General features: G+C 43.4%; 1 protein-coding gene across 6 annotated transcripts in view; it reads right to left on the bottom strand.

Moving 5' to 3' along the window:
- QKI (QKI, KH domain containing RNA binding) overlaps positions 1-26,139 on the bottom strand; it is a 141,240-nt gene extending 115,101 nt beyond the window's left edge. For 3 of the 6 annotated variants that reach the window (XM_037520696.2, XM_037520700.2, XM_037520699.2), the window contains exon 1: positions 25,950-26,139. In XM_037520696.2, coding sequence (XP_037376593.1) covers positions 25,950-26,091 — 142 coding nt within the window. In that variant the 5' untranslated portion in view covers positions 26,092-26,139. The remainder of the gene's footprint in view (positions 1-25,949) is intronic. The other 3 variants (XM_037520697.2, XM_037520698.2, XM_037520701.2) reach the window with 1 other exon arrangement.
- Positions 26,140-26,576: the final 437 nt, after the last annotated feature.

Below are 26,576 nucleotides of genomic sequence, written 5' to 3'. Positions count from 1 at the left end.
GAGGGGAAGGCAGCACAATGGACTGTGGTGGTAGACTATGGAGGATTCGTGGTGGGTGCACTCCAGAGGCAATACCTGATGGGGGTATGCAAATATTTACCTCAATTACAATTTTTTTTTTTTTAAAAGAAACATTTTCTTTAAAGATTTGTTTATTCATGCATACAAGAACAGGCCAGAGGTGCAGGGGAGGGGGTAGAGGATTCCCCAGAGACAGAGCAGGGAACAGAACAGGCAGATTGACGGAAAACACTGCTGAGGGGAGCAGCCAGGGAGGCAGGAGACCTCTGCTGAGCCCTGTGGGTCAGCTCCCTGGCTGGGGATCGAACTCGTGCTGTAGTAGCTCAAATAACTTCAGAGGTTGCGATTTAACCTCTTGCGCCACCAGGGAGGCCCAAAAGGAAACAATTCTTAAAGAATATCTGAAGACGCAACAGGAAGCCTACAGATATCAACAGAATCCATGTAAAAAGCAATATCTGGTAATCTAGCAATTTTTATTAACTCTTTCCTAAGCCCCTTTAATAATTCTGGGAGAATAAAAATAAACTCACAACAATGGAAATGAGTACCCAGGACACAGGAACAGAAGAGAGTGTTTTCACCACAGACCTTTAAATGTTTAATCTTTTCAAATTAGTGACTTTTAAAAAACATTTTCCTATAAATTTCCATTTACAATAGTAATAGTAATAGTAGTGGGTTATAATCCATGAGACCACAGTGACAGAAACAATACATGTGGGAGAGGGGACAGAGCTTCCTCACAGAATTCCAGTGGATAAAAGGAAAAATGAATATAGAAAAATCACCAGCAGAAAAACCACAATGGGGCCTCCATGGTGGTCCACAGGTAAAGTCTCAGAGCAACAGCCTCTAAGGCCTGAGCTCAAACATGGCAGTGGAGAGGGGAGATTATATAGTAATATTACAGGCAAAAACCAGTCAATGGATACTAACTGGGTAATCAGTATCTTCACCAGGTGATCAAAGCTAGTATCACCAAGAAGAGGATATACTTCTGTGGTTTCGTGGCAAAAATGAGTAACTTCAATCTAATTGTGAAAAAATAATGGGAAAACCAAAGTGAAGAATATTCTACAAAATAACATCAGTAACCAATAGGGTAAAGGAAATGTGTCATGAAAGAACGCGACACTGTCCCAGGAAACAAAAGAGACATCAATGTGAGATCTTGGAAAAGGACGCAAGCAGAACCACCGGTGAGGGCTGATGAGCGTCTGCGAGTGCGCCATGCGAGTGTGTCCTCTCTGATGCTGGGCAGAAGCGCAGGAAGCCCTCAAGGCTTTCGGTCAGTCTCAGCACGGTGAGGGCGCTGCAGCTCTACAGTGTGCTGTGTGACCTATGTTTTTTTGATTTTGTGTTTTGTATTTTTGAATCCCATATATCAATAAAACACCCATCTGTTTCTCCTGCTTTTGGTAAGAAAAGGAAGGCAACTGTTTGAGAGGAAACTCAACGTAACTGTCCAACTGCAGGCTAATGTTAAGTGTTCAGAGCATATTGAAGGTAGGCCAGGCTAAGCCATGATGCTCATTCAGCAGGTTAGGCCGTTAAATGCATTTTCAACCTAGGGGGATATTCTCAGTCCATGATGGGTTTATAAGGAGGGCATCCCACTGTAAATTAAGGAGCATCTGTAAATTCAGAAAATCTAAGAACAGGTAGGCTAATGGCAGAACTACATTTTCTACATGCTTACTGCCTCTCAGTGTACACTCTAATATCATACACTAATGACACAGAAAGCAATTTCAATGAGTTTTTAAAACAAAATATAGAGCACACTTTTTGAGATCATCAAGTTTGTAAGAATGGAAGCTAAATGCTATCCTTTAAAATATTACCAAAACAATCCAACAAAAAACTCTAGTCAAGGACATGCTACACCAACTCTAAATGCCTGTATCCGCAAGTGACCATGACATGTTCAAAACCAAACTTGTGACTTGAAATCTCAGAAAACAGCCAAGTCCATCTCTCACACATCCTATACAAATCCACCAGCAAATTCTGTATATTTACTTGAAAAACACATCTCAAATTTCCCTTCTCACCATTTCAATCCTTTCCACCCTAGTTTTAACCACAATCACTTCTCATTAAACCACCGAAGCAAGCATCACCGCCCTGTCAGTCTAGTCTATCCTCTAGCATCTGCCACTAAAGCCCAGTGGCCTATCACACCTCTGCTCAAAGTCCTCTAAATGGAGCTGTTCTGAACTTTTTGGTCTCAGCACTCCACACTTAAAACAAAATTACTACAAGGAGCCTAAAGAACTTGTGAGAGTTACTTGACTAAAGATCAAAACCGAAGTCAAATTTTGTTCATTTAAAAACTACAGTAAGCTCCTCACACGGTAACAACTATTTAATGGAAGGTAATATATTTCCAACAAAACAGTGAAGCGACATTGTTTTACATGTTTTACAAATCTTTTAAATATCTTTCTTAACAGAAGCAGCTGTCCTCTCCACTGCGGGTCACACGGCACGCTGCCCGCGCGCTGGCCGCTGCAGTCTCCCGGGAGGACGAGCGCGAAGCAGTCGGTTCCTTCTCACGACCACGACAACACCCCAGGCTTACTGACTGTCCCACAGGGTGCTCGGACTGCATTTAAGAACCACCGTGCTAGCGATTTCCCACGGTGGTTACCACAGAAGCCCAGGTCCTCCTGAAACTCTACAAGGACCCGACACAGACTGGGGCTCCCCTTTATGCTCCCTTCACCTTTCCAGCCCGCTCTCCTAACCAGTCCTCCCTGATCCCTCTCATCACAGCGTCAAGGGCAAAAGAACTGATGGTCCTGGCCTCACAGTTTTGCTTCCTCTCCTCTCCTTAGAAAGCTACTTCCCAGAAAGCACTATGGGTCATTCCATTACCTACTATAAAGCTCTGCTCCATGGCAATTTCTAAACCAGGTACACCAGATCTCCCAATCTAGAACTGCAACATGTCCCAATCTGTCCAAAACACCCCAATCCTCTTACCCTATGCTTCCATGACTCACATATTGCCTAATAAAGGTCAGAATGTATTTATATCTATCTGCTACATTAGATGTAAACTCAAGGGTCTCCCTGGCAGTGCAAGGGGTTAAGATGAAACCTATGAAGCTGTCCGCAGCCACTGCAGCACGAGTTCGATCCCAGACCAGGGAGCTACCCACACGGCGCAGCAGACCTCTCCTGTCTCCCCCGCTGCTCCCCTCAGCAGTGGATTTCAGTCAATCGGCCTTTTCTGTTCCCCACTCTGTCTCTGTTGAATCCTCTCACTCCCCACACCTCTGACCTATACCCCAGTTCTTGTATGCATAAATAAATACATCTTAAAAAAAAAAAAAAAGGCAAACTGAGAAAGTAAATGTAGTGTTGGTTTTGACTTTTGCTACATTCCCTACAACTAGCTCCTTAAAAAAAAACAGCATTTGAACAAATTTTATTAGAATTATTAGCATGAGATTATATGCAAAGTTACAAACACTCTTTGAAATTTCACCCAAACATCTGCAGGTTATTTGACAACTTGCGCTTTCCCTTCATAGTAACAGAAATGCACTCTGGCCTCAAAATGCCCTCTTTGCAAAAGGGCTCACTCCCTTTATTCTGTATCTGTGCAAACTCAAAACACTGGACTAATAATGTATTACATCGATGTTAATAATTCTAGTGGACTTCAGATCAAGTGAGGAGATAAAAAGGCACACGCATCTAAAAATGACTGGTCTTAACTTAAATACCTGGCCCATAAAAAAGGGATGGAATTTGTGGATTGCACCAGAGGGGCTGTAAAGTTTCACTCCTCACTTTTTCATAATCTATCAGGACAAGTAAAAGTAACCTTCAGTAAAAGGCATATCAGAATATTCAAGATATACCAAAAAAGTGAACCCACTTTTAGAAAGTCGGTATTTAATGAAAGAAGCTTGGGGAAAAAATGTAATATGCACCTCCTGCATTCTGAATATGTTATGCTGTCTTTTGTGAAAATAGGACACTTTCAAATAGAGCAAGCTATTGCCACAGACAACACACAGCACCTTAAAGATAACCTAATCTAAAGACAATCTAATGTTAAGGAGAACAACTCCACATAAGAGAAAAATCCTTGACTCTCCAAATCAAATTTTTGTCCAGAACTAAACTATCAGTTCACAGTTAGGTAAAATTTTACTTTTCAAAAAATTCACAAAGCAGCTGGCTGCATAATTATGAAATATAATCTGTGATAAAGAAAAAACTGATAGAAGTGTAATCTTTCGGAGGGAAAAACCTGCTCTTACATCTCTGCCTCCATTTCTTTTTAAGATGGAGTTACTTTCAATATTATTGATGATGACTGTGATATGGAATTACACATTCTGGAGAGGCTGTATCCTGACAGATAGGTTTGAAAGATAACAGAAGCTGACCTACTAAAATCTGTGATTAGTCTTTTCCCAAAATCTAGAAACAGGCCTAAAAGATACTTCAGAAATGGAACCTTTATTTACTTTATTACTGACTTACTATCTTATTTAGAATTTGCAAACACTGCGTGCCAAGCATTTCTCACACGTAAATCCACCATCCACGGCCAAGAGGAGTTAGGAAGTAATAAAGGTACAGCTTAATAATGCCAACTCATTTCTAGAAGCTGCTCAAATTGTCAAGTAATCCAGAAAACCCCACAAACTACTCAAACAGAAACTCCATGGCATGTTCAATTTATGTAAAAAAGACCCCAAAATATTTGAAGCGAAGGTTCTCTGTAACACTTTTCCCAAAACGCACTCTAAAAATGAAAGAAAAACCAGAGGCTCCATTGTATCCCGTCCCCCTGCAGCTGCATGGCACTGTGGCCCTCCCCCGCCCCCATCCCCAGACAATCCCATAATCTGGAGCTGCCTGTTCCAACATATGGTTCTAAAACCCTTTCAGAACAACTGAGAATCTTAGATAATTCAGGTGTTTCAGACTCTGGCATAAACAATCCTGCGCTAAACTGTGGTTACCTGTATCACAATAATACATTTGGATGTGAACTTCGCCATACCAGTAAAAAACCTTTTTTAAAAAGTAAATCCTCACCAGTGCAAAAGGGAACAAAATTTTCTGTCAGCTTATAAACATCTCTTCAGCCTGCTACAGAAAAATAGTAACGTTTTAATTAAATGAGTACTATAAAAATATATATACATGTGTACACCGACACTCAATACTCCTATCACTAAAATGTCAAGCAAATATATAAATTATGTACACATATACACGTAATGTTATACAGAAATATATTAATATACGCTAACATATGAAGATGTACACGTATTACATATGTATAAAATTTGTATATATATCAGAAAACTTATTCATTTCATTTCATAAGTAAAAATACTAGAAGTTTTACTGTTTTTTTTTTAAGATTTATTTATTTATTGTAAACAAGAGCTGGGGTACAGGCCACAGGTGTGGGAGGTGAGAGGATTCACCAGAGAACAGGCGGATTGACTGAAATCCACTGCTGAGGGGAGCAGCGGGGAGACAGCAGAGGTCTGCTGCGCCATGTGGGTAGCTCCCTGGCCGGCCGGGGATCTGTACTCGTGCTGCAGAGGCTGTGGACAGCTTCACAGGTTGCGTCCTAACCCCTTGCGCCACCAGGGAAGCCCAAGTTTTAGTGTTTTTAAAGTGAAAAGTAAGCTTTCCACATATTGATTTATTGAATCAGAGCATAAGAATTAAAGTAATTATACTTTATTTCTGTCTCACACAGGCTCAGCATAAAGTTATCTTTAGGCTCTGTCTCTGAATTCTAAACTTTCTTCTTGGTTTTCACACCTTTGGTCTCATTTGTGCAACAAACTCAATAAACTTTCTTAAGTACAGAGGACCTGTAAGACTCTCTTCTTCCTTCCAGTCTTGCTTTCTCAACCATTAACATTAAATTCCCACATTTACTTTAAAACTAAACAGTTCCATAAATTCTCTACTTAAAAGGAACATACATTTGCCACAGCCACACCCCTAAACAGTGCACTGGGCTGCCCAGAAAAACACAAGGCATCAGGTCAGGGCTGTCTAGCCAGGAAAAACTGACAGGCATCCTAGAAGCACTCCTCGCCTCCCTTCGGAGCCCAGCGGTTCTCGTCAGCACACTCAGCAACATTATTTTCACACTTGACATAAGCATTTCTACATCTTAAACATTCCTCAGAGGACTCTTAATTTCCAAGACTCACAAATAATTCTCTGAACTTGGATAGAGATATCTCTTAATAAATGTGTCATGGGGGGAAGGACACCTCAAAATACATACTACAATACACCAGGATTCAAGATTAAACACCATTTAATCCTGTCCGAGCATCCAGGGTGAGGTTAATTCTCAGGAGTGACAGCATCAGTCACTGGGAGTTAAAAAAATGACAACATCCACATTTCCCATGACAGAATTCTACCATTCTGTGTTTAAATCCTATAATGTAAACTGCCCAAATACAATATAAAACAGTGAGGATTGATAGTTTACATACAAACAGTCTATTAATCGCATAGCGTCACTTATAACCAGAGTATTCTGCATCCTTAAGATTGCAGTCCAGCATAGCAATGGCAGAAACTTGAATCACACAGCGTATGACCATAAGGGAGTAAACAGACTTCCTGTCATTTGGCATACCCTGTGCTGGACACAGAAAGGCAGCGATACCTTAGATATTTAATAAAACACAAAAAAATGTTAAAGTCTTTATGGACAAAGTATACACAACTTTAAACCCACCATCTCCAGCTCTTCAACAGAAGACCCAGGTGTCATTCATCTGAACTAAGCAGGCCAAGCAAAATGTCCTGAGATTCCCATGTTCTCTTCAATGTCGAAATGGGTGGATAAATTTAAAGCCTGTTCTTTCAAGAGTTGCTTTATAGGCAATTTTCTCCCAGTATCAAGGTCTGCAATTTCCATTTGGCTGCCAGTTTGCGATTAAATTCATCACCTTTATTATAAAAATGTGCTTTACTCCATGGCCTGCTGCACAAGAACTATAAGGGAAACATTTTTCACTGCTAACGGCAAAATCATTCCAGGCAACCACCACATCCACTCAGACGTTAGCTTCCTCAGCCTGCTGCAGCGGGCTATCACTCACAAGGAAACCTGTAGCGTTGCATAACCACAGAAACTAAATTCTGTAGAAATAACACACAAAGTTGTTTTAGATAAAATGCACCCAAATTCTAATTTTTATATTCAGTTACTGTGACTAAGTGTAAGTCAACACACAGAATATTTGCAAATTTCAGTAAAAAGACAATAATTTTTAAGTGTTCAATAATTGAGTAGCCATTTTTAATTCCATTATGTTAAAGTCCATGACTCTCATCTTCGAGGTAGCAAAGGTCAAAGGTAATTAAAAGACACGCACACATGCACACACACGCACATAAGTGTGTATGCATGTTTTTATCTGTATAATACAGGTGGCATTTTCTTCTTCCCAAGTCACAATGTAAGTTTTAGAGGACCAAGAAAAGTCAGAAAATAAAGAATATTCCCAAATGGTATTGAAGCTAGTAACTGTGACATATTTAGGAAAATTATCTACTTCGGAAATGCACAATTTTTTAAAGATTAATTTTCAAATTCATACTTATACAAACTTGGCCTGCAAGTCAAAATTTCAGAAATCTGTCATTTTCAAGTAAACCTGATAGTATTCACCTGAGAATTTATAGGGGGAAAAAGCAGAGAACTAAATTTCACTTTCAGTGAAACCTGTAATCAGAGGAATTATCATATTATATCTTACATGAACCCGGAAAGTTCTCATCCTCCTGCCAGGCTGTGATGTGGTCCCTTCCACCTTAACCTGCGCGTGCTCTGTCACCGCCATTAAAGCACTCTACTGCAGTTCCTTATTTCTTTTCTCTCTGCACACCATCCTATGGCTCCTTCCGACTGCAGTGTGCCTTGAATTCACCTTTGGAAACTACATTACAGGCATCAACAACAGTTGTGCTAAAGCTACACAGTTCGCAACTCATTAAATCTATACTACTCACAATCAGCATTTATTAAATGGACTAGAACAAAAAGCACTAGATCACATCACAAGTATCACAGTATTTCATCAAACTTTCCTTTCAGCTCTTTATATACATATATGTACACATGTATACATATATGTATATACATATACATTTGTGTTATATTTGTGTATATTTGTAAATGTAGACAAAGTATTTCTCTTCATAAGCAGCTTTTGAAATTGAAGATACATACCTTTTCTGTTTCAAAGTTACACTGGCAGCATATATACTTTTGTTAATAAATAACATTCCCACTCAAAGAGAATCTTAATTCACAAAATCAGTGACTTCTACTGTGAGAATCCTCAATTGTCACCATCCACTCCAATACTTCCACTCTCCTCCCCCCTCCACCTTCCAGGTTCCAAGCCATCTGCCTTCAAACAGTTTTAAAAGGAAGTGAAAAATTAAATATTCAAATGTGGACAACTTGGGGCCTCCCTGGTGGCACAGAGGTTAAAGTCAGCGTTATCAAGCTATCACCAGCCACTGCAGCAAGAGTTTCCCCGCCGGCCAGGGTGGGTGACCCACATGGTGCAGCAGACCCCTCCTGTCTCCCCGCTGCTCCCCTCAGCAGTGTCCTTCGGTCCTTCTGCCTGCTCTGCTCCCCACTCTGGCTCTGGTGAATTCTCTCACCCTCCCGTGCTTCTGACTGTACCCAGTGCTTGTATGTATAAATAAATAAACCTTTAAAAAAAAAAAAAAGAAATGTGTACAACATGTGACACAGATGCAAGTACCATGTAACCAACAATACTGCTGTTGTGCCTGAGTTGTCCTGTGATATTCAGCTAATATATTTCAATAAAAAAAGCAAAAGATGTTAGCCCCTGAATAAAAACGAAATAGCAAAATCACGATTCTCATGCTCTTTACTATCATGTAAAATATATACATTTGCCTATAATCTAAAATCTAATCTAGGATTTTCTAGCTTCGATGTTACTTTCATCCCCCAAACTTACTGCCATTCCGTTATAGATCCATTACATCCTTCTATTCTCGTCCCCTTTTCTCATTTTAACTTAAGGTACAAAACAACAACATAAAGTGTGTTTTCAAAATCTCTCTCCTAAACTAGTCACCCTTCAACATTTAGATAAACCTTCAGGAGGCTATGAAGCTACACTGTCCAAAAGAGCACCACAAACGTCTCTAAGTTTTAGCCCAGCAACAACAAAGCATCTGAACCAAGGATTGAGAAGATACTAAGTGGCTTGCTTTCTTAGATTTTCATCACATTGTTCTACAGCAGGGGACCTAGATATGTAAGCAAGTGGGGGAAAGAAGAGCTTATGCTAATGAATGGTTTTAAATTATTTACACTGTGTAAAATATGGACAATGAAAGTTCGTATGCAAATATATACTGAACTGTGCCTAGAATTGACTCATCCTGATAGAAAGTGCCAGCGGAGACTGCCATGAAGCTGGGAAAGACTTGTGTCCTGGATTTAACATCTGTCTAATGACGGTTTCGCTCTGTGCATTAGATGTTTTACTTTCACTGGGACGAAAAGTTAAAAATACCCTGTGAGGATATTTCAAGCAATGAAATAAATTTTAAGATAATTAAGACTAGTTACATTGGAAGGTAGCACACCGCAGAAAATCCCAGTCGTGACATAATCCTCCCCGGAGGAGAAAGGCCCAACGCTACTCTCTGATTGGCTGATAATATAACTCACAGACAGATTTCTGTCACGAGAGCCAAATGAGCTACTATTCCTTAAAACAGCAGCTTCTAATCTGCACAATTTTTCTGAACACGCTGTAAATCCATTTCAATTACATGTATCATGAAAGGCTGGAACTGCGATCTCTAAGATCCATTCCCGCTTGAAAATTTCCAAAATATTCGGTTTTTCTTTGAATAAGGACAAAATGTTTTGTAATGAAAATCCTTTGGGGCCTCCCCGGTGGCGCAGCGGTTGAGCGCTGAGTTGCGAAGCTGCCTGCAGCCTTTGCAGTGCCGGTTCGATCCCCGGTTGCTCCCGGTCACCAGAGGAGAGTCCCACATGGCACGCAGACCTCTCCTGCCGCCCGCCCGCTGCTCCCCTCAGCAGTGTCCTTCGGTCCTTCTGCCTGCTCTGCTCCCCGCTCTGGCTCTGGTGAATTCTCTCACCCTCCCGCGCTTCTGACTGTACCCAGTGCTTGAATAAATAAATAAATAAATAAATAAATAAATAAATGAATGAATAAATAAATAAATAAATAAATAAATCTTTAAAAAAAAAAAAAGAAAAAAAAAGAAAATCCTTTGGGGCCTTCCAGGAAAACGCCAGGCTACCACCGCCCCGTCCTTCCCCCTTTGAAAAGGATGCTGCAGGTTAGAGATACCATCAAACATCATTTTATGATATTGACTGAATTATCGGTTCTAACAAGAGAGAAAAGGGGAATTAAGAGCCATATGGTTAAACTACATTTACAGCAAAATCTTAATCGGTTACTATTTTACTTCACAAAATTTACTAAACAACCTACCATAAATATTTCTTTCCAAATCTTACAATTCCTCTTCGCGACATTAATTAACTAGTTTCCAAATTTAAAAATTTTACTTAAACCATAGATATGCTAGAACATCAACAACTCTCTTCTGCATATCTATTTTAAAGTGTATTTCAGTTTGATATGTGTCAGGCTGCTACCTTAATTTTTTTTAGATAATCATATTTTTTAAAGTAGTAAGTCTGATTTCTTCTTTAAATAACAAATACATTGAATCAAACAAAACTCACTGTTAGCCATTTGCCTCAACTGTTACACAAGTAAAGGCAGAATAGGATAGAGTTTCTTTCATTTCCTTTCAGGATGAATCTGAAATCATCCCAATGAAATGAAATTTGACTATTTTTCCCCCAAGGGTACTTTAATCTGATGTAAGCCAGCATTCTCATTTGAAAATAAGTTAAGGTTCCCAAAAAAGTATTATATAAGCCCCCATCCCTTAGGATCCACATGTCTTCACACCATAATCTTTTCTACTATCTCCAGTTACGCATCTTTAGACCACCAGTTTCAAAGAGAAAGAAAAAAAAGGCATTCCTTTCCCAGGTAACTTCAGAAAATGCTCAGTTAAACCAAACTAGTTTTCTTTCCTTCAGATCCTGAATATTTAACAAGTCAACACATTTAAAACTCACAAAAGGAGGATTCAGGACTTCTTTAACTAAAGAATCCTTATTCTCAGACCACCTCAAGAGGCCAGCACACACTTGGCAAGCCCTTCCCTAAAGCTGCCTCAGCTCAGAGTCAAAACAGCAGCTCTCCAACCCCTCCCCACCTAGGATGGAAGTCCGGCAGGCCGCGGGACGGAGAGCCAAGGGAGAGCTGCTGACAGGCAGGCGCAGGGCCAAGACCACAGACCACACAGACGAAGACAGGCTGTAGCTCCTCTACAGTACAGAGCTCAGACACACCAGTTCTAGAATTCACTGACTCATCCAAATGTACTCCCTCCTAAACCCAACGCAATCACCCCCCGCCCCGCACACAGAGAAAAGAACTAAAATAAATGGCATCACAATACAGGATTGAGTAAAGTCAAATGGACTGTTAAGACAAGAGAAAGTCGAGTTAAGAATGCCCAGAAAACAAATAGTTCAAATAAAAGTGGCAAAATATGGGCAGAAGGGGGTTAAAAAAGGAAAATCTGAAAATATGCAGCAAGCCTAGCAACCTATCACATTAATATCCGCTAGACAGAACTACAGAGGCAGACAGAAGGGGGGCACAAAGAGATAGGCCGAGAAACCGCAACCTCTAGGGAGAGAACCATCCACTTACTCTCGCCTGTGTGGAATGGTGTTCCCCATCTAGGTCACTGCCCCCTCCCCTTGTCTCTGCTTCCATGCTCTCTCTCCTACAAAAGCCATGGGAAATCTGTCCGCTTCTCCGAAAACATCGCGTAACCTTCTCGGTCTGACGTGAGCTGCTCAGCACCGGTCTTCCGTCCTCTCTTGCCCAGTCTGCGCTGCCTTGTACACGCATCTTTCCATCCGCGTGCTCACACTAACCAGGTAACTTGAAGGTAAGAAATGAACCCAAAGTTTCACGGTATTCCTCATAACATCCTGCATATAGTACGCGTTCAAATATTTGTAAATAGAATAAAATTTTCAAACACATGTTAAGTTTGTTTAGAACAATGTGGAATGTGCAGCTGACATGAATCAAAAATGACACATCATGGAACAGCACTTTCTTCTGGAATGCAGCATAAAATGCCAATTTCCAAACAACCACACTGAAAATAAAAAGAGCTTGGTATTCACAGGGTCCAATTTTTAATATTTAGTAACTTGAAGTTTTTTAAACAGTAATAAACATCTGAAAGCACCTATAATTATAATCACACAACCTACCTGAAAGCAAAGCTCCCGAAAGCAAGGCAAACGTCTCAACAGAGAAGTAAACGACAATACACCTTTATGATTCTGTCACCATAAAAAGCAGTATAAAAGGGAAAAACACACATGATGCAATTTATTTAAAAACACACAAGGAAATAGTATAACAGGATTCCAATTCTGTTATGTGCATACACAGAAGGAGGGAGAAAGATTAGAAAGAAATACCAAAATGTTAATAAGCATGATAATCGCTGAATTGCGGGTGTTTTCATTTTTTAACTAGTACATTTTAGTTTTTTCCCCATGAGATGAAGAGTTATCTGTTACAATAAGAATAAAGTAAATATCTAGCTCTTTATTAACTCAATTTTTACTGATTACTAGGAGGAAGAAATCTAATCTCCTAAGCTCTCCAGCAATTGTAAGAAATGGGCTTTCTAACTTACATAAAGTCAGCCACTCTTTTTTTTTTTTTTTTTTTTTTTTAGATAATAAATTTTATTGTTATATTCCCCATACAATTGCAGCGCCCCCATTCTGACCCCAATCCCTCCCCTCCCACCTCTGCCCCCCTAAAAGTGTCTCTGGTTCATAGTTTTTTGTTGATTTTGATTTTCACTTTCTTATAGTTATTCATTTTCCTGGTCCCTTATTTAAGTTTTCTAGATTCCTGCTATGAGTGAGACCATCCGGGATTTTTCTTTTTCTTTTTGGCTTATTTCGCTGAGCATGATCCCTTCCAGCGCCATCCATGTTGCTGCAAATGGCATGTGTTTATCTTTTTTGAATGCTGAGTAATATTCCATGGTATATATGTACCACATCTTCTTGATCCAGTCATCTATTTTTGGGCATTTGGGTTGTTTCCAAAGCTTAGCTATTGTAAACAGTGCTGCTATAAACATAGGGGTGCAGGTGTTCTTTGGAATTGATGTTTCTGTGTCCTTTGGGTAAATACCTAGGAGTGGAATTGCTGGATCATATGGAAGCTCTATGTTTAGTAGGTCCAGAAATCTCCACACAGCTTTCCACAGTGGTTGGACCAGTTTGCACTCCCACCAACAGTGCAGAAGAGTTCCTTTTTCTCCACACCCTCGCCAACATTTGTTGTTGCTAGTTTTTTTAATATGTGCCATTCTCACTGGTGTAAGATGGTATCTCATGGTAGTTTTGATTTGCATTTCCCTGATGACAAGTGATGTTGAACATTTTTTCATATGCCTGTTGGCCATTTGCATTTCCTCTTCAGAGAAGTTTCTTTTTAGCTCTTCTGCCCATTTTTTCACTGGATTATTTTCTTTGTTGTTGTTGAGTCTCATCAGCTCTTTGCAGATTTTTGTGATCAGTCCTTTATCATTAGTGTTGGGTGCAAAAATGTTCTCCCAGTTGGTGGGGTTTCTCTTTGTTTTTGTTATTGTCTCTTTTGCTGTGCAGAAGCTCTTTAATTTGATGTAGTCCCAGCTGTTGATCTTCGCCTTCACTATCACTGCTTTGGGTGATGTGTCTGTAAAGATGTCTTTGATGTGCAAATCACGTAGTGTTTCGCCTATATTTCCTTCTATATATTTTATGGTTTCAGGTCTTATGTCTAATTCTTTAATCCATTTTGAGTTGATTTTTGTGTATGGTGTGAGGTAGTGGTCAAGCTTCATTCTTTTGCATGTAGCGACCCAGTTTTCCCAGCACCATTTATTGAACAAACTTTCTTTGCTCCAATGCATAGTCTTTGCTCCTTTGTCAAAGATTAGTTGACCATAAATCTGTGGGTTTATTTCTGGATTTTCTATTCGATTCCATTGGTCTGTATGTCTGTTCTTGTTCCAATACCATGCAGTTTTGATGATTATGGCTTTGTAGTATAGTTTGAAGTCTGGGAGTGTCAGCCACTCTTGAATTTCCTGATAAATCACAATTCACACCGAGGTTCAAAGGCAGTGCTATGATAGCTCTCTGCCCACATGCCTCCCTTCCCAGGAGAAAGAGCTCACAAACTAGGGTACAGTCAAAGATGAACTGAAAATATTTGCATCTTCAATTTTCTGCATTTTAGGAAAAGAAAAGAAGAGAAAGAACAGTGGAGGAAAAAAGTTAAATGCAAGTTCTTATGAGTTCCACAAAGGGATACCACATGCCTCTTCTTCCCTGGGCCTCTGCACACAAAGAAAGACAACATATATTCTTCTCTTGGGTCTGAGTTCAATTTCAGGTAAATGAAAGTAATAAGGTATTTGACAGCTGACTAGGCAATTTTTACAAAGCTCAATGTAACAACTAGAAAGATAAAAGTGGATCAAATATTAATAAAGACAACTTCCAAATCATACCTAAGAAGGAACTTACAAACTTTCAACAACTGCAAGGTGTATGTCAAAGCAAAACATATTTACCTAACTATAAAAAAGTGACAACGAAGGCTATAAAGTGTAATAATAAAGTGAGATAAGATTACCTTTACTGCTGATAGTATTTTTATTACTGCGATAAAGCTGTTATCCCCAAAATAATCTTCTCTTCATATAACACATAGCAATAAACTATGACACAAGGGGGTTTTCTCTAGACTCACACTAACAAGCAGAAACCAAGAGATTGGTTAAAGACTTTATAATCGCAAATGCAATGTACAAATAAAATAACTTTAAATAGTCTTGCCTCAGTCCCCTGCCAAAACAAACAAAAGCCCTTTAAACCACTACGCTGTAAGGGCAGAAACTGTTACTTCAGAAAATTGCTGTAATCAATCCACCGTCCTAAACCAGTTGTATTTCATATAGTCAACACAGTCTATAAAAGAACAAGGTTTTTAAAGAAATATCACAACTGATTTACATGCCACCCCAAATACGAATTCAGTAACTGCTATCCATCATGTTCCAAAACAACTCTTACAACTTAAGAGAGAAAAAGTTCCTCTTCTGGAAAAATGTTTATTTCTCAATACATTTTAATCCTCAAATACTGTTTATTGTGTACTAATATCTCCATCTGCTGGAACATAACTTCCTTACTATTAAAAGTGCTTAGGAACAAAAACTACAGTAGCGATTCTCCAACCACTTGGAAGCAAAATTTCAACCTAGGGGTTTTCTCTACTTCAGCAGGACTTTGAAAGCTTACAGAGCCAGACTTCCTCTTTTACCAGTGCTATGCAGAAGAACCCACTGAAAGAAAACTTTTGTCTGCCCTGTTCTCTTCTTCCTTTCATACTCAAGATACAAAGCACTAACCTAACCAACTTTCTCCTTAAGTTAACTAACTCTCCGGACCATAACTCCATAACACCCACACATCATTGACCCTTAATTTTAAAAATATGTGTATATGTTTCTTTTCCTCTAATTTCTGCTGGACTTGACCTAAAAGCTTATGGAAGCAGTATAACAACCAAACAACTTAGCTAATAAGTGAAAACATCAAAAGGTCAGAAACAAAAACGATTTACAAAAACAAAAACAGGTCTCCCTGGTGGCGCAAGGGGTTAAGACGCAACTATGAAGCTGTCCGCAGCCTCTGCAGCACGAGTTAGATCCCAGGCCAGGGAGCTACCCACAGGGCACAGCAGACCTCTCCTGCCTCACCCGCTGCTCCCCTCAGCAGTGTATTTCATTCAATCTGCCTGTTCTGTTCCTCACTCTGTCTCTGGTGAACCCTCTCATCCCCGCAAAAAAGAAAAAACGGCAATCAATTAGAAAAACAAAAAAGACCAATGGCTGTAGCTATAATTTACAATGTGTCTAAAATGTATTTTGAAAGTTTAAAAGTATTCAGTAGTTTCAGTACTGCTAGTAATACTACTTGAAAGTATTTTCTTCACATTGTAGGATACAATAAATAATTCTGACACTATCAGAAACCACAGTAGCTTGGTATTTGCAGAGAGAAGGTATGATTACAAAATTAAATGTAATCTTAAAACAGAATTCAGAAAACAAGCATGAACCCATGAATTGTAAAATTAAGTTGAGCTCCACCCCAGAAAATGGCCTTGAAGTAACATCACCTGACAGCAATAAATGCATTGTGCGCCTAAATTCATGTCTCTAGTACCACTCGGAGTAAAAAAGGATGGAGAAATGGCTAGTTCTCACTGGGGGATGGTGTGTAACGGTCTGGGGGAGGGGGGGAGAATGTCAGGGGAAATCCAAGGTGAGCCTGGGCCACTGGACTGGCCTGGAAGACTTTAAAAAGAAAAAAACAAAAACAAAACAGGTGTCAGATCATCACTGGCCAAAGCAGTGACAGTGTGGCCATGAGAAAGAGTAACTCTGGCTGACTTAAACATACTAAGTCTACGAGAATCCATGAGCCCAAGATGATGTTGATCATGAAAGACAAAAAAAACTCATTTGCCATGTAAGACAGCTGGCAAACCAACACTTCACTTTGAAAACCAACCAATAATAGATTCACATCTGGCTTTTCCAATAGAAATTTATTTCAGAATAATATTCCCCGCTGGTGAAAGCAAGCTTCCCATTTTAAAGAATATCTGATTCTCCAGGGGAAGGAACAGTCTACCACCAGGTACCAAGCTCAGCTTCAGGAATGGTGGAACCAGAAACTATGACCCCAACGGGACGTACCAGCAGGTGCACAGAATCACCTGTGACGTTATCACTAAGCCTGCTCAGTCCTTCAGTCGAAATTCCAAAGTACTACGCTCAGGACATAAAGGATGACTGCAAGTTTTAAAAAAAAAAAAGTCTTAACCACCAGAGTGGTCTTGAGTTAGATTGGAGTTTGGACATGGGGGTACATGTAGTTTGGGTACCACTATAGAATGTGAATATGAGCTGGTTGTAACATCATGTCAGAATTAATCTATTTTGTTCAGTATAGTTTCAATGTGTAAGAAAACATTCATTTTTAAAGAGATACATAAATTAGAGGTGGGATGTCAAAATAACCCTAATTTACTTAAAATAACAAACACAAAAATCAACATAATTAAACAACAATGAGGTAAAGCAGATAAGCATAATAAAGTTCTCAGAAAATCCTCATTGTACTTAATAATACATACAGATTTAACAATAGATAAAAAAAGTAGGGACAAAATTTTCTCTGAGTCAAATTAATTCAAGAATCCATTCCTAAATCACCCTCAAATCAAGAGATTTTTCAATTCTCTAATTCACACAGAAATGAAGGCTCGATTCTAAGTAATCAAACACTGGGTTGCCAGCTAAACAAGAGAGTCCCATATGTTCTCAATACTTCAGGACAAATACAGTAACTTATTGATAAGGAAAAAATAATTTGTGTATGTTTAAGTTAAAACAATTTTTAAAAAATTGAACAGTTTAAAATACAGAAAGTTCAAAACAAATTTAATTAAACCTTAGTTTGCAAAAATGAAACTTTTTTATTAAATCCTTATCACTTAAACACTGCATCCAATTTCTACTTCCTTAAACCCATATAATTCTATTATCTTCCTGTTGGTTTACCTCCAGAGAGTTCATTCAGTATGTCACTGCAAAATAATACAAACCTTCAATGATTCCTTACAAATTCCAGAATAAAGTGTAACTATTTGTCCTGAAATTTCAAAGTCCATCAAAAAATAGCCCTAACTGTCTTCTGGCCCAACTCTATTCTCACAACAGTTTGACTGTTCAACAACCCTGGGGTTGGGGGCACTAACTGCCCCTGCAGCACAGAAAATCCAAGTATAACTTTAGACTCCCCAAAAACTTCATTACTAATAGCCTGATGTTGAATGAATGACTTACCAATAATAAACAATAACGCATATTGTGTGTTCTATGAATTATATGCTGTACTTATACAATAAAATACGAGGATCTAAAATGTCATGGGGGAAATCATAAGATAAAATACACTTACAATACTGCAGGGTGTAATTCTAACTTCATGTCATCTATTTACCAAAAAATCCACATTAAGTGGACCCACGCTGGTGAAGGGTCTACCGTGCTTTTCTTTATGCATCCGCCACACCACTATATCCAGTGTGTTCTCCAAGCCCTTCCACCTCCCATCACCACTACTTTGACACCCCTGCACCTGCCCTTCTCCTGGAAGGCCCCCTTCCCACTCCCCCTCATCCCATGGGACCAACTATTAACAACAGCTCGGACTCTACTTCTACAGAAAACCTTCCTAGGTCCTTTACCACAAAGTGACTTCTGAACTATCAGGATGTTAGTAGTGGATTATTCTCCTCACGTAAAAACCAACTGATGCCCAGATGGATAAATGAATCACACCTTTCTCCTTTTTCTCATTTTCTGCAAACTGCTTGACTTACCTAATTAATAGTCATCCTATCGAAAACAAGCTAAAAACACAGATATTAGATGATGCTCACTTTCAGGCTGAGAAGCTCTACTTGCTTATAATATTCCCCAGTCTCTGAGGATCCTGATTTGAGGCTGGCAGGGCAGGTGATAACTCCATACACAGATGAAAAGGCTGAGGGTCAGAAAGGTCAGACATAGTGTCCAAGACGACCAACCTAATTATTGAATAGTCTGCAACTATTCAGGGTTTGAGCAGATTCAGGTCTACCGCCAGAGAACTCTTGCTGCTTGACAGTAGCGTCTCATCGGCATACGGACAGAAACACAGATCCATCCTTTCTTTGTGTGGGCGCCCATGTGTGTGCAATCAGCGCTGACAGTGAACACCTTGCACAATAGCGGAAGCGTCACCACGGCAAGAGCAGAGTTATTAGATACTGTTTGAAATTTCAGAGTAATCTGTAATCAGCCTTGAAATTTTGACTGCTTCTTAAAAAATTTATTCACCTACCATGCAACAACAGGTCTTTACAGAGATACACAATTACTGTAACACAACAAGCCCAAGACCTGTGCTTTATGATTCATTATTTTTAATATACTTGAAAGCAGTACTAGCTGCTCCAGAGGCGGCCTCAGGAGTAGAATGTCCTAACTGCCTGCCCCCCTCCCTGCAAGCCCTTATCCTCCACCGCCTCCCGTCATCCCTCAGATGCCCGCCGACCACTGACGGTCCCTGGACAGCTCACATGCCATGCCGATGGGCGCCGATGCAAGTCCACATTCCTGGCTTGAATCACCTCGCAAAGTCAAAGCCCTGTGTTACATCTTCCCATCAGAAAGGCTGGTTTCTCCTCAGTAATTAAAATAGTAATCCTGACAGCAATACGAGATAAGCAAGTTGTTTCAGCCACATCACTTAAGGAGCTAAGACTCGACTCTGGTGAGTACAAGACATTTAAGTGCATGAATGGAATCCTCTAAAAACACCCTTCCTTTCCCACTTTTTAGTCTCTTATTGTCATAGAATTTACCATGAAAAACAATGTATTCCAGTTCCAAGAATTTGACCAACATCTGTTCAAGCGCAACGTATCACAGAATCAGCTTTTTCTTCTTCACATTCACCACCTGAGGTAAAGGTGGTTTTTTTTTTTTTTTTAATTACACGGGGCTACTCTGGGCCAGTCTTGTCCCATCCACTTCTGGAATGCATACTCACAAAACAGGTGACAATGTAGAGCCGAGGATGGAGCTCCATCTTTGGTTCACCCTCACCCCGTGATCCAGACAAGTCACCGCCTCTCCAGGCCTGGGTATGGGCACCCACAAAACCAAGCGATGTCTGCGGGCTCAGAGGCCCTGGAAGCCACCATCCTCCAATATGGCCTTGGCTGTCCTTACACCCAACACCATCTACCAGGAAACATTTACATCTCTTTAGTTTCGTCCTAGATACAGCTCTTCAAATACTCTCTGCAAAACAATTTTGAGACCTTGTAAATTATTATGACATTAAGAGAGAATGAAAGGGGGTTTCAAATAAGGCTTGCATTAAAGTTTGCATTTTACCACGAACTTTCCTAGTTCTCTTGAATGTAACAAATATTATGTACATTATGTCATTTTTTATTGTGGAATTTTTCCTATCTAAACTATTAAGTTAGTCTGAAAGCCGAAGATTCCCCCAATAATTTGCCACTGGCCAGTCTCCACAAGAATTGCTTCTGTACTAATGCCAAAAGCAAGGCGTTACACTTGAGACCCTCACGCTTTCCCACTGTTGATACACAAGCGACTCAACCTTGGGCCAGTCAGACATTACATTACTTCAAAACCTGTCCTTGTTCTGGAACTTCACTGCCCCCTTCCCGAGGGTTTCAAGGTCTGCTCACATCCACTGCAGGGACTTATACACACGCATGCTTGGGCGCACACGTGTGCACACACAGTTTTTTTGTTATTGCCACAGCCATAATACATGGGACAACTATGAATTTAACTGCATTCTGGTGTTTTTGTGATGCTTCAACAATAACCTTGAAAACCAGCCAAGCTGGCAAATTCTGCTCTATGGTAAATAATGTGCTAACAATGTCAGCATGAACTGGTTCATTTCACTAGTTTTAACAGTCGGTTTAATAAAACAGAGAGCTTAATCCAGTGTGTGAAGCAACATCACACACACTAAAGAAGTTTTACTATGTAAGAGTTGATAGAATTGCTCGATTTTGAAACTAGAGCTTGTGCTTCAGGATTACAAGAATCCTGGACAAATCATCTTTTATAAGCTACATGTCTGTTAAAAACTCAGATTTATTTTAAAATATTGTTACAGCTAAAGCAGAAAAGTAAAACTTCTTTTAAGAAGATTAACTTTTAGTTAACTCAAAATTTCAATTTATCAGTCTTCTAAGTAATGGCACTGCTTCAAATTAGCTTAAAGAAAACACCTGTGTTCAAAAAATTGCTATTTGTGCTTAATTACTGTAACTACCACATCTATGCTCAGCACTCTCTCAACTAAAACCATTCAGATAATCCTTATTTATCCTGAACATATCAAAGCAGCACTTAGGGAACAGGAATCTTTCCGATCAATTGTGCCTGGGCCATGCACGGGTCCTCTAAGACGTATCAGGTGAAGCTGCCCCTGACAGTAGCTGACCAGGGAAAAGGTTTACCTATATAATCCCATAAATGTGAAAATGTTCAAGAGCTAAATTCTGATAGCTTCTTCACTGCTATGGATTGATACATAACTACCGCTTAAATAAAGCGATTTTATCTTCCATTCTCATCCATACGGACGGTAGTAAAGTTCAATTAAGATTAAGCTTCTTAAGGGCAAGTAGTGCAAATAACATTGTAAGTCTTCTAGCAAAACTTGTAAGACAAAAACACTTTCTAATTGTCCAGACCTACCACCAAGTCTTTATAAAACACAAAAAAGGGGAAAAATGTCAACTAATTTATTAATTCAACAAATACCTGAGTGTGAAACAGGCTATAAGGTGCCCCCTCCCCTTCAAGGAACTAATTCTAACAGCATAAACCAGACACAAAAAGAGATACATAAGAATCTTATTTTTTTTTAATATGATAGCTACACAGAGGTACTAGCACAGACTGAGGTTATAGTTATAGTAAAACTTAACACAGTCCACTAACAAAACAAACTACTCCCTATGAAAAGTTAGACCGTTTTTACTTTCTGTTAAATGAAAACAAAGCTGGGAATATCTTACTTGGACATCAAACAATCTATAGCTATTTTGGGCCCTAGAACTGAAATGCCAATTTTTAAAAGGAGTGTAAGCACCCCCTGTAAGTTCTCATTAAGGGAGAAATACATTACTGCACTTAAAATTCACATTCAACTGTCTTAATGTCATACAAAAAAGAAAAAGAAAAAGGTGTCGGAGAAAATGATAAGTCCTGCTGATCACATAAATAAAAATAAGCATGTTATTCTATTGTGACTTCCTGACAGGGCCCCACACACACACTACCCCAACCCTGCGCCCTAAAATAGACCTTTGCATATTTTCACAATAGTTAACACAGCAATAGCTGAAAATTGCTCATTCTACAATTTTTTAAGTTCTGTCTTTTCAGTTATCAATAAAGCTCAACAATGGTACAGCATTTTCCTTCTCCAATGGAAAAGGGCAAGTTTTACTTAAAACTGTACCATCATAAACCAAACACGTTGTGTTAGCTACATCGAACATATCAAGTAAATCAAAATGTAGTTCCAGAGCTGCCCCTGTGATCACGCTGTTGTGACTCTTTCAACACCAAAGACAACTGAAGACAGAAACCTTCCGGGTGCACGTCTACCGCGCTCAGTCTGTGCGTCTCCTTACAGGCAAGGTCAAAGGAAAGATGGGGGATTTGCAGGGGGCAGGCACTTTATGCCACTCTGTGGCAAGAATCTGTCTTTAAAAGTTATCTATTGTTCTGAGGAAAAAACGGATGCATGCACTTCAGCTTCAGCAGGTGATTAGTGAACGGAACATATACACAGAAATGTAACGTGTATAAAACATTAAGAAATTAATTTAACTTGTTTTCACTTGATATTCTCAGGACCATTTAAGAAAAAGTATCATACCAAACACAGGAAGAAACTGAGATTAAGCAAGAGACCTGTTTCTATTAACTCAATTACACTGTATCCTTGGGGGTACGCTTCCTACAAAACATACAAATTGGATAAAGTTTAAAAAAAGGAATCACCTCCTGCATCACAGAAAGTAGGTGGGCTCTGAGTGTGTATTCTGCCTACAGGGGAGTTAGGCGTCAAAAGAGCAGAATGAATGCTGAATAAATGACCTCTGAAACAAATTACCATTTCCCTAGCACCTTGTATAGCTGGCGACGCCTCCCGGGCGAGGAGGAAAAAAATGGAAAGAACAATTAATTATAAAAATTGGCTCCCTTCTTATTACTACTAATTCAAAAACTCTGTGTACAAAGCCAAACCCTTTCTCCTAAAGCAGATAAATTACGCTTCAACTGATGTAAAATGTGTTTGTCACAGAAACTGATTACTGTCAACAATACCAAGATTCTTGGGGAGAGGGAACCCTAAAACCGTACTCTGATAAGCAAGAATCCCGTTCATACCAACAAGCAGTCCTATAATTTTTAAACCACAGCTTTTATACACAAGCAATGTTTTTAAAAAAAATTGAAATGTGAAGAAAACTGAGGGCATGATACATTCAATAATAAAATGCACACATGGGAAGAAACCTTAACACAGAGAAATATCAACTCGTAGGGCAAATTTTCATTTACAATATTCCTGGTCTACATGTCTAAGGAGACGGGGTGGAATGAGAAACTAAACCTAGTCCCAAAGAAAATGCATCACTTGCCCCACCCAAAAAATGTTCGTAAGAAAGTAAAAATGTACTTTTCAATTCAGTAATACAAAAACGAATCCAACATGCTTGTTTACTTTTTCCGAGCCACTGATTCTCAGACCTCAGCAGGAGAAGGTCCAGGCCCGCTCCCGAGGCCACGCGCGGGTGTCCAGGCGCCCGCGCTGACCCCCACGCCTGGACACGCAGGCTCCGACTTCAAGAGTCCCCGCCGCGCCGCCTTCCCCTATCTGGGAGTTTTTAGTCAGATTTTATTTTTCACAGGCGCTGTACTACACAAAGACAAAATCTACCTTCGAGTATTTGTTGCTTAACTTTTATTTTCATGACAAAAAAAGAGTCAGAGAAACCCTTCCTGAAGAAGGAGACTCCCCCCGGGCCGGGCTGGCTGGAAGCCCGCCAAGGAGCGGGAAGCGGGTCAGGTGCGGAGACCGCGGCTTCACGTCCATCCGGAGGGAGCTGCTCCCGGGGCTGGCGTTACTAGCCGATGTTTCTCCCGCTGGGAGACGAGTCCAACCTAGAATGTTGTTTCACAACTTTAAAATACTTTGGGGGAAACTCTGACAAACCTGCCCCCCCCCCCGAGAAAGCCAACACGCCGCCGTCCCCGTCCACGGTCTCCACAGGCCGAAGGTGAGCCCGGCACGGAATCGAAACGCCTGGTCGAAGCCTTCAAGTCTTAATCACTCAGGAGAATCCGACCCCTGAATCCCAAATTTGTAACTAATTTAAATCAAAATTCTCAAACTGAGTCAATTTGCTAAACTCACTCCCGCCACACACTCAGAACTGAAACTGCCGACGCTTCCCCCGGCCCCTCCTCAGGGGCCGCGCCGGGGCGGGCCGCGTCCGCTCACGGAGACCCGTCGCTGCAGCCACACTCGGTGTAGCGAAAGCCTGAGGCGACGTCCCGGTCAGCCCCGGCGAGCGGCGGCGAGCGCCGGCCCCGGAGGAGCGCGGTGGACTCGCCCGGGACCGGGACGGGCCACGAGGGAGTCAAAAAAAAAGACAACGTGCCAGATTCCGCGAGGAACTCACTGCCCGCGCACAGCGCGCGCCGGCGGGGCACCCCGGGAGCCCCCACTTGTCCTCGGGGAGGCGAGGCCCGCCCGCCCGCGGGGCCCTCGGGGAGCGGCCGGGCCCGCGGCTGCGGGGAGCGAACTTCTCGCGCCGCCGCCCCGGACGCCGCCCCGGCCCGCGAGCCCCCGGCCGCGACCTCCCGGCGCAGGGACACGCGCAAGGGCGCCCCGCGGGCCGCCGGGTGTGGAGACGCCGGCCGCGGGGAGCCGCGCAGGGCACCCCCGCGCCGCGCCGCCCCGCGGCCGCGGCTCCCGGCCGGGCTCGCTCCTGGCCGCGCCGCCCCCGCCCGCGCTCCCCGAGGCCGCGGGGCCGAGCGGGCGGGCGGGGGCGCCCTGCGCGACGGGCCGGCCTCGCCTCCTCACAGCCCCCGCGCGGGCCGGGGCCGCGACCGGCCGCGCGGGCGTTTCCAGGGCACTCCCCGCCCGCGGCCGCGGGGCGCAGGGCCGGGCGCCGCCGGGACTCCCCGCGCCCGCGCCGGCCGGCCGGCTGGCGCCCCTTAGCGCCCGCGCGCGGCAGCGCCGCCCCGAGTTCCAGCGGTTTTTTTTCCTGACATTCCAGAAAGTTTTCTGCCTCCACACTCGCCCCGACGCCGGCGCCCGCGGGAGCGGCGCCCCTTAAAGGGCCCGCTCGCGCCTCGCCGGGGCCGGGCCGCGCGGGGGTCCGCCCGGGCCCCGGCCCGCGCCCCGACTTCGGAAGTTGCCCCCCGACTCCCCCGGCCGCAGAGGCGCCGGGATCGCCGTCCCCGTCCCCGGGCGCGCGGACGCTTCCGGCCTTTTGTTCTGGAGTCACACCCCAACTCCGGCCGCGGGGCCGCGCCGGGACCCGACGCCGGGCGAGCCGCCCGCGGGGCTTTGTTCCCGGCCGAGGGGCCGCGGGCCGGCGCGCCGCCCGCCCGGGGAGCGCGGCCGCCCGGCCCCGGGGCCGCCCCGCCGCCCGCCGCCTCGGGCCGGGCGCCCGCTCGGGGCCCGCGGGCCGCGCTCCCCAAGTTCCCCAAGTCGGGCCCGCGCCGCCGGCCGGGGGTCGCGCCCGCCGCCCCGAGACGGAGGTCCCGGCCCCGGCGCGGCGCCGCCCGGACAAAAGGGCCGCCCCGAGCGCCGTCGGCCGGGCGTCCCGGGCCCCGCCCGCCCGCGCCCCCGCCGCCGCCGGCCCCGGGCGCCGGGCGGACGCGAGCGCGGGTGGCGGCGCGGGCGCCGGGGCCGCCGCGAGCCGCCCCCCGCCGCCGCCCCCCGCCCGCCCGCCCGCCCGGGGCGTCGGGCCGGCGCGGCTCACCTTCGTCCAGCAGCCGCTCGAGGTGGTTGAAGATCCCGCAGAAGTTGGGCAGGCTGCTCATGAGCTTCTTGTCGTTCATCAGCTGCATCAGGTAATCCGGGGTGGGCTTCGGCTTCTCCTTCGTTTCCATTTCCCCGACCATATTCCAGGCTCCGCCGCCCGCGCCGCCGCCGCCGAGGAGCCGCGAGGGGCGGGCCGCCGGCGCCGGCCGCTCGGGTCGGGCCGGGCCGGGCCGCGCCGGGTCCCGCGCCGCTCCCGCGCCGGGCGGCCGGCCGGACCGCGCGCCGCTCCCGCCCGCCGGCGCTGGCCGCCCGCGGCCGCCGCGCTCCCGGGCCGCTCCCGGCGCGGCGCGTCCCTCGCGAGCCCGGGCGGCGGTCGCGGTGGCGCGGGCGCGACGAGGGGCCCCGCTGCTGGCTGCGCCCTCCGCGCCGCGCCGGCTGCTCGGCCTGGGGCTGCGGCGCTCGGGCGGCGCTGTCCGCTCGGCCGCTCCGCTCCTCCTCTTCCTCCGCGCCGCCGCCTCCTCACTCACTTGGCGGCGGAGTTCGCCTCAGTTCAGGCGGCGCTGGCGGCGGGGGGAGGGGCGGCGGGGAGGGCCGGGGGCGGGCGGCGGGCGGGGCCGGGGCGGCC

This window comes from Talpa occidentalis, unplaced genomic scaffold (genome assembly GCF_014898055.3).
Source record: "Talpa occidentalis isolate TD23 unplaced genomic scaffold, MPIMG_talOcc4v2.1 talOcc4.2, whole genome shotgun sequence".
In the NCBI taxonomy this organism is placed as follows: Eukaryota; Metazoa; Chordata; class Mammalia; order Eulipotyphla; family Talpidae; genus Talpa; species Talpa occidentalis.
This window is presented reverse-complemented; position numbering and strand designations above follow the sequence as displayed.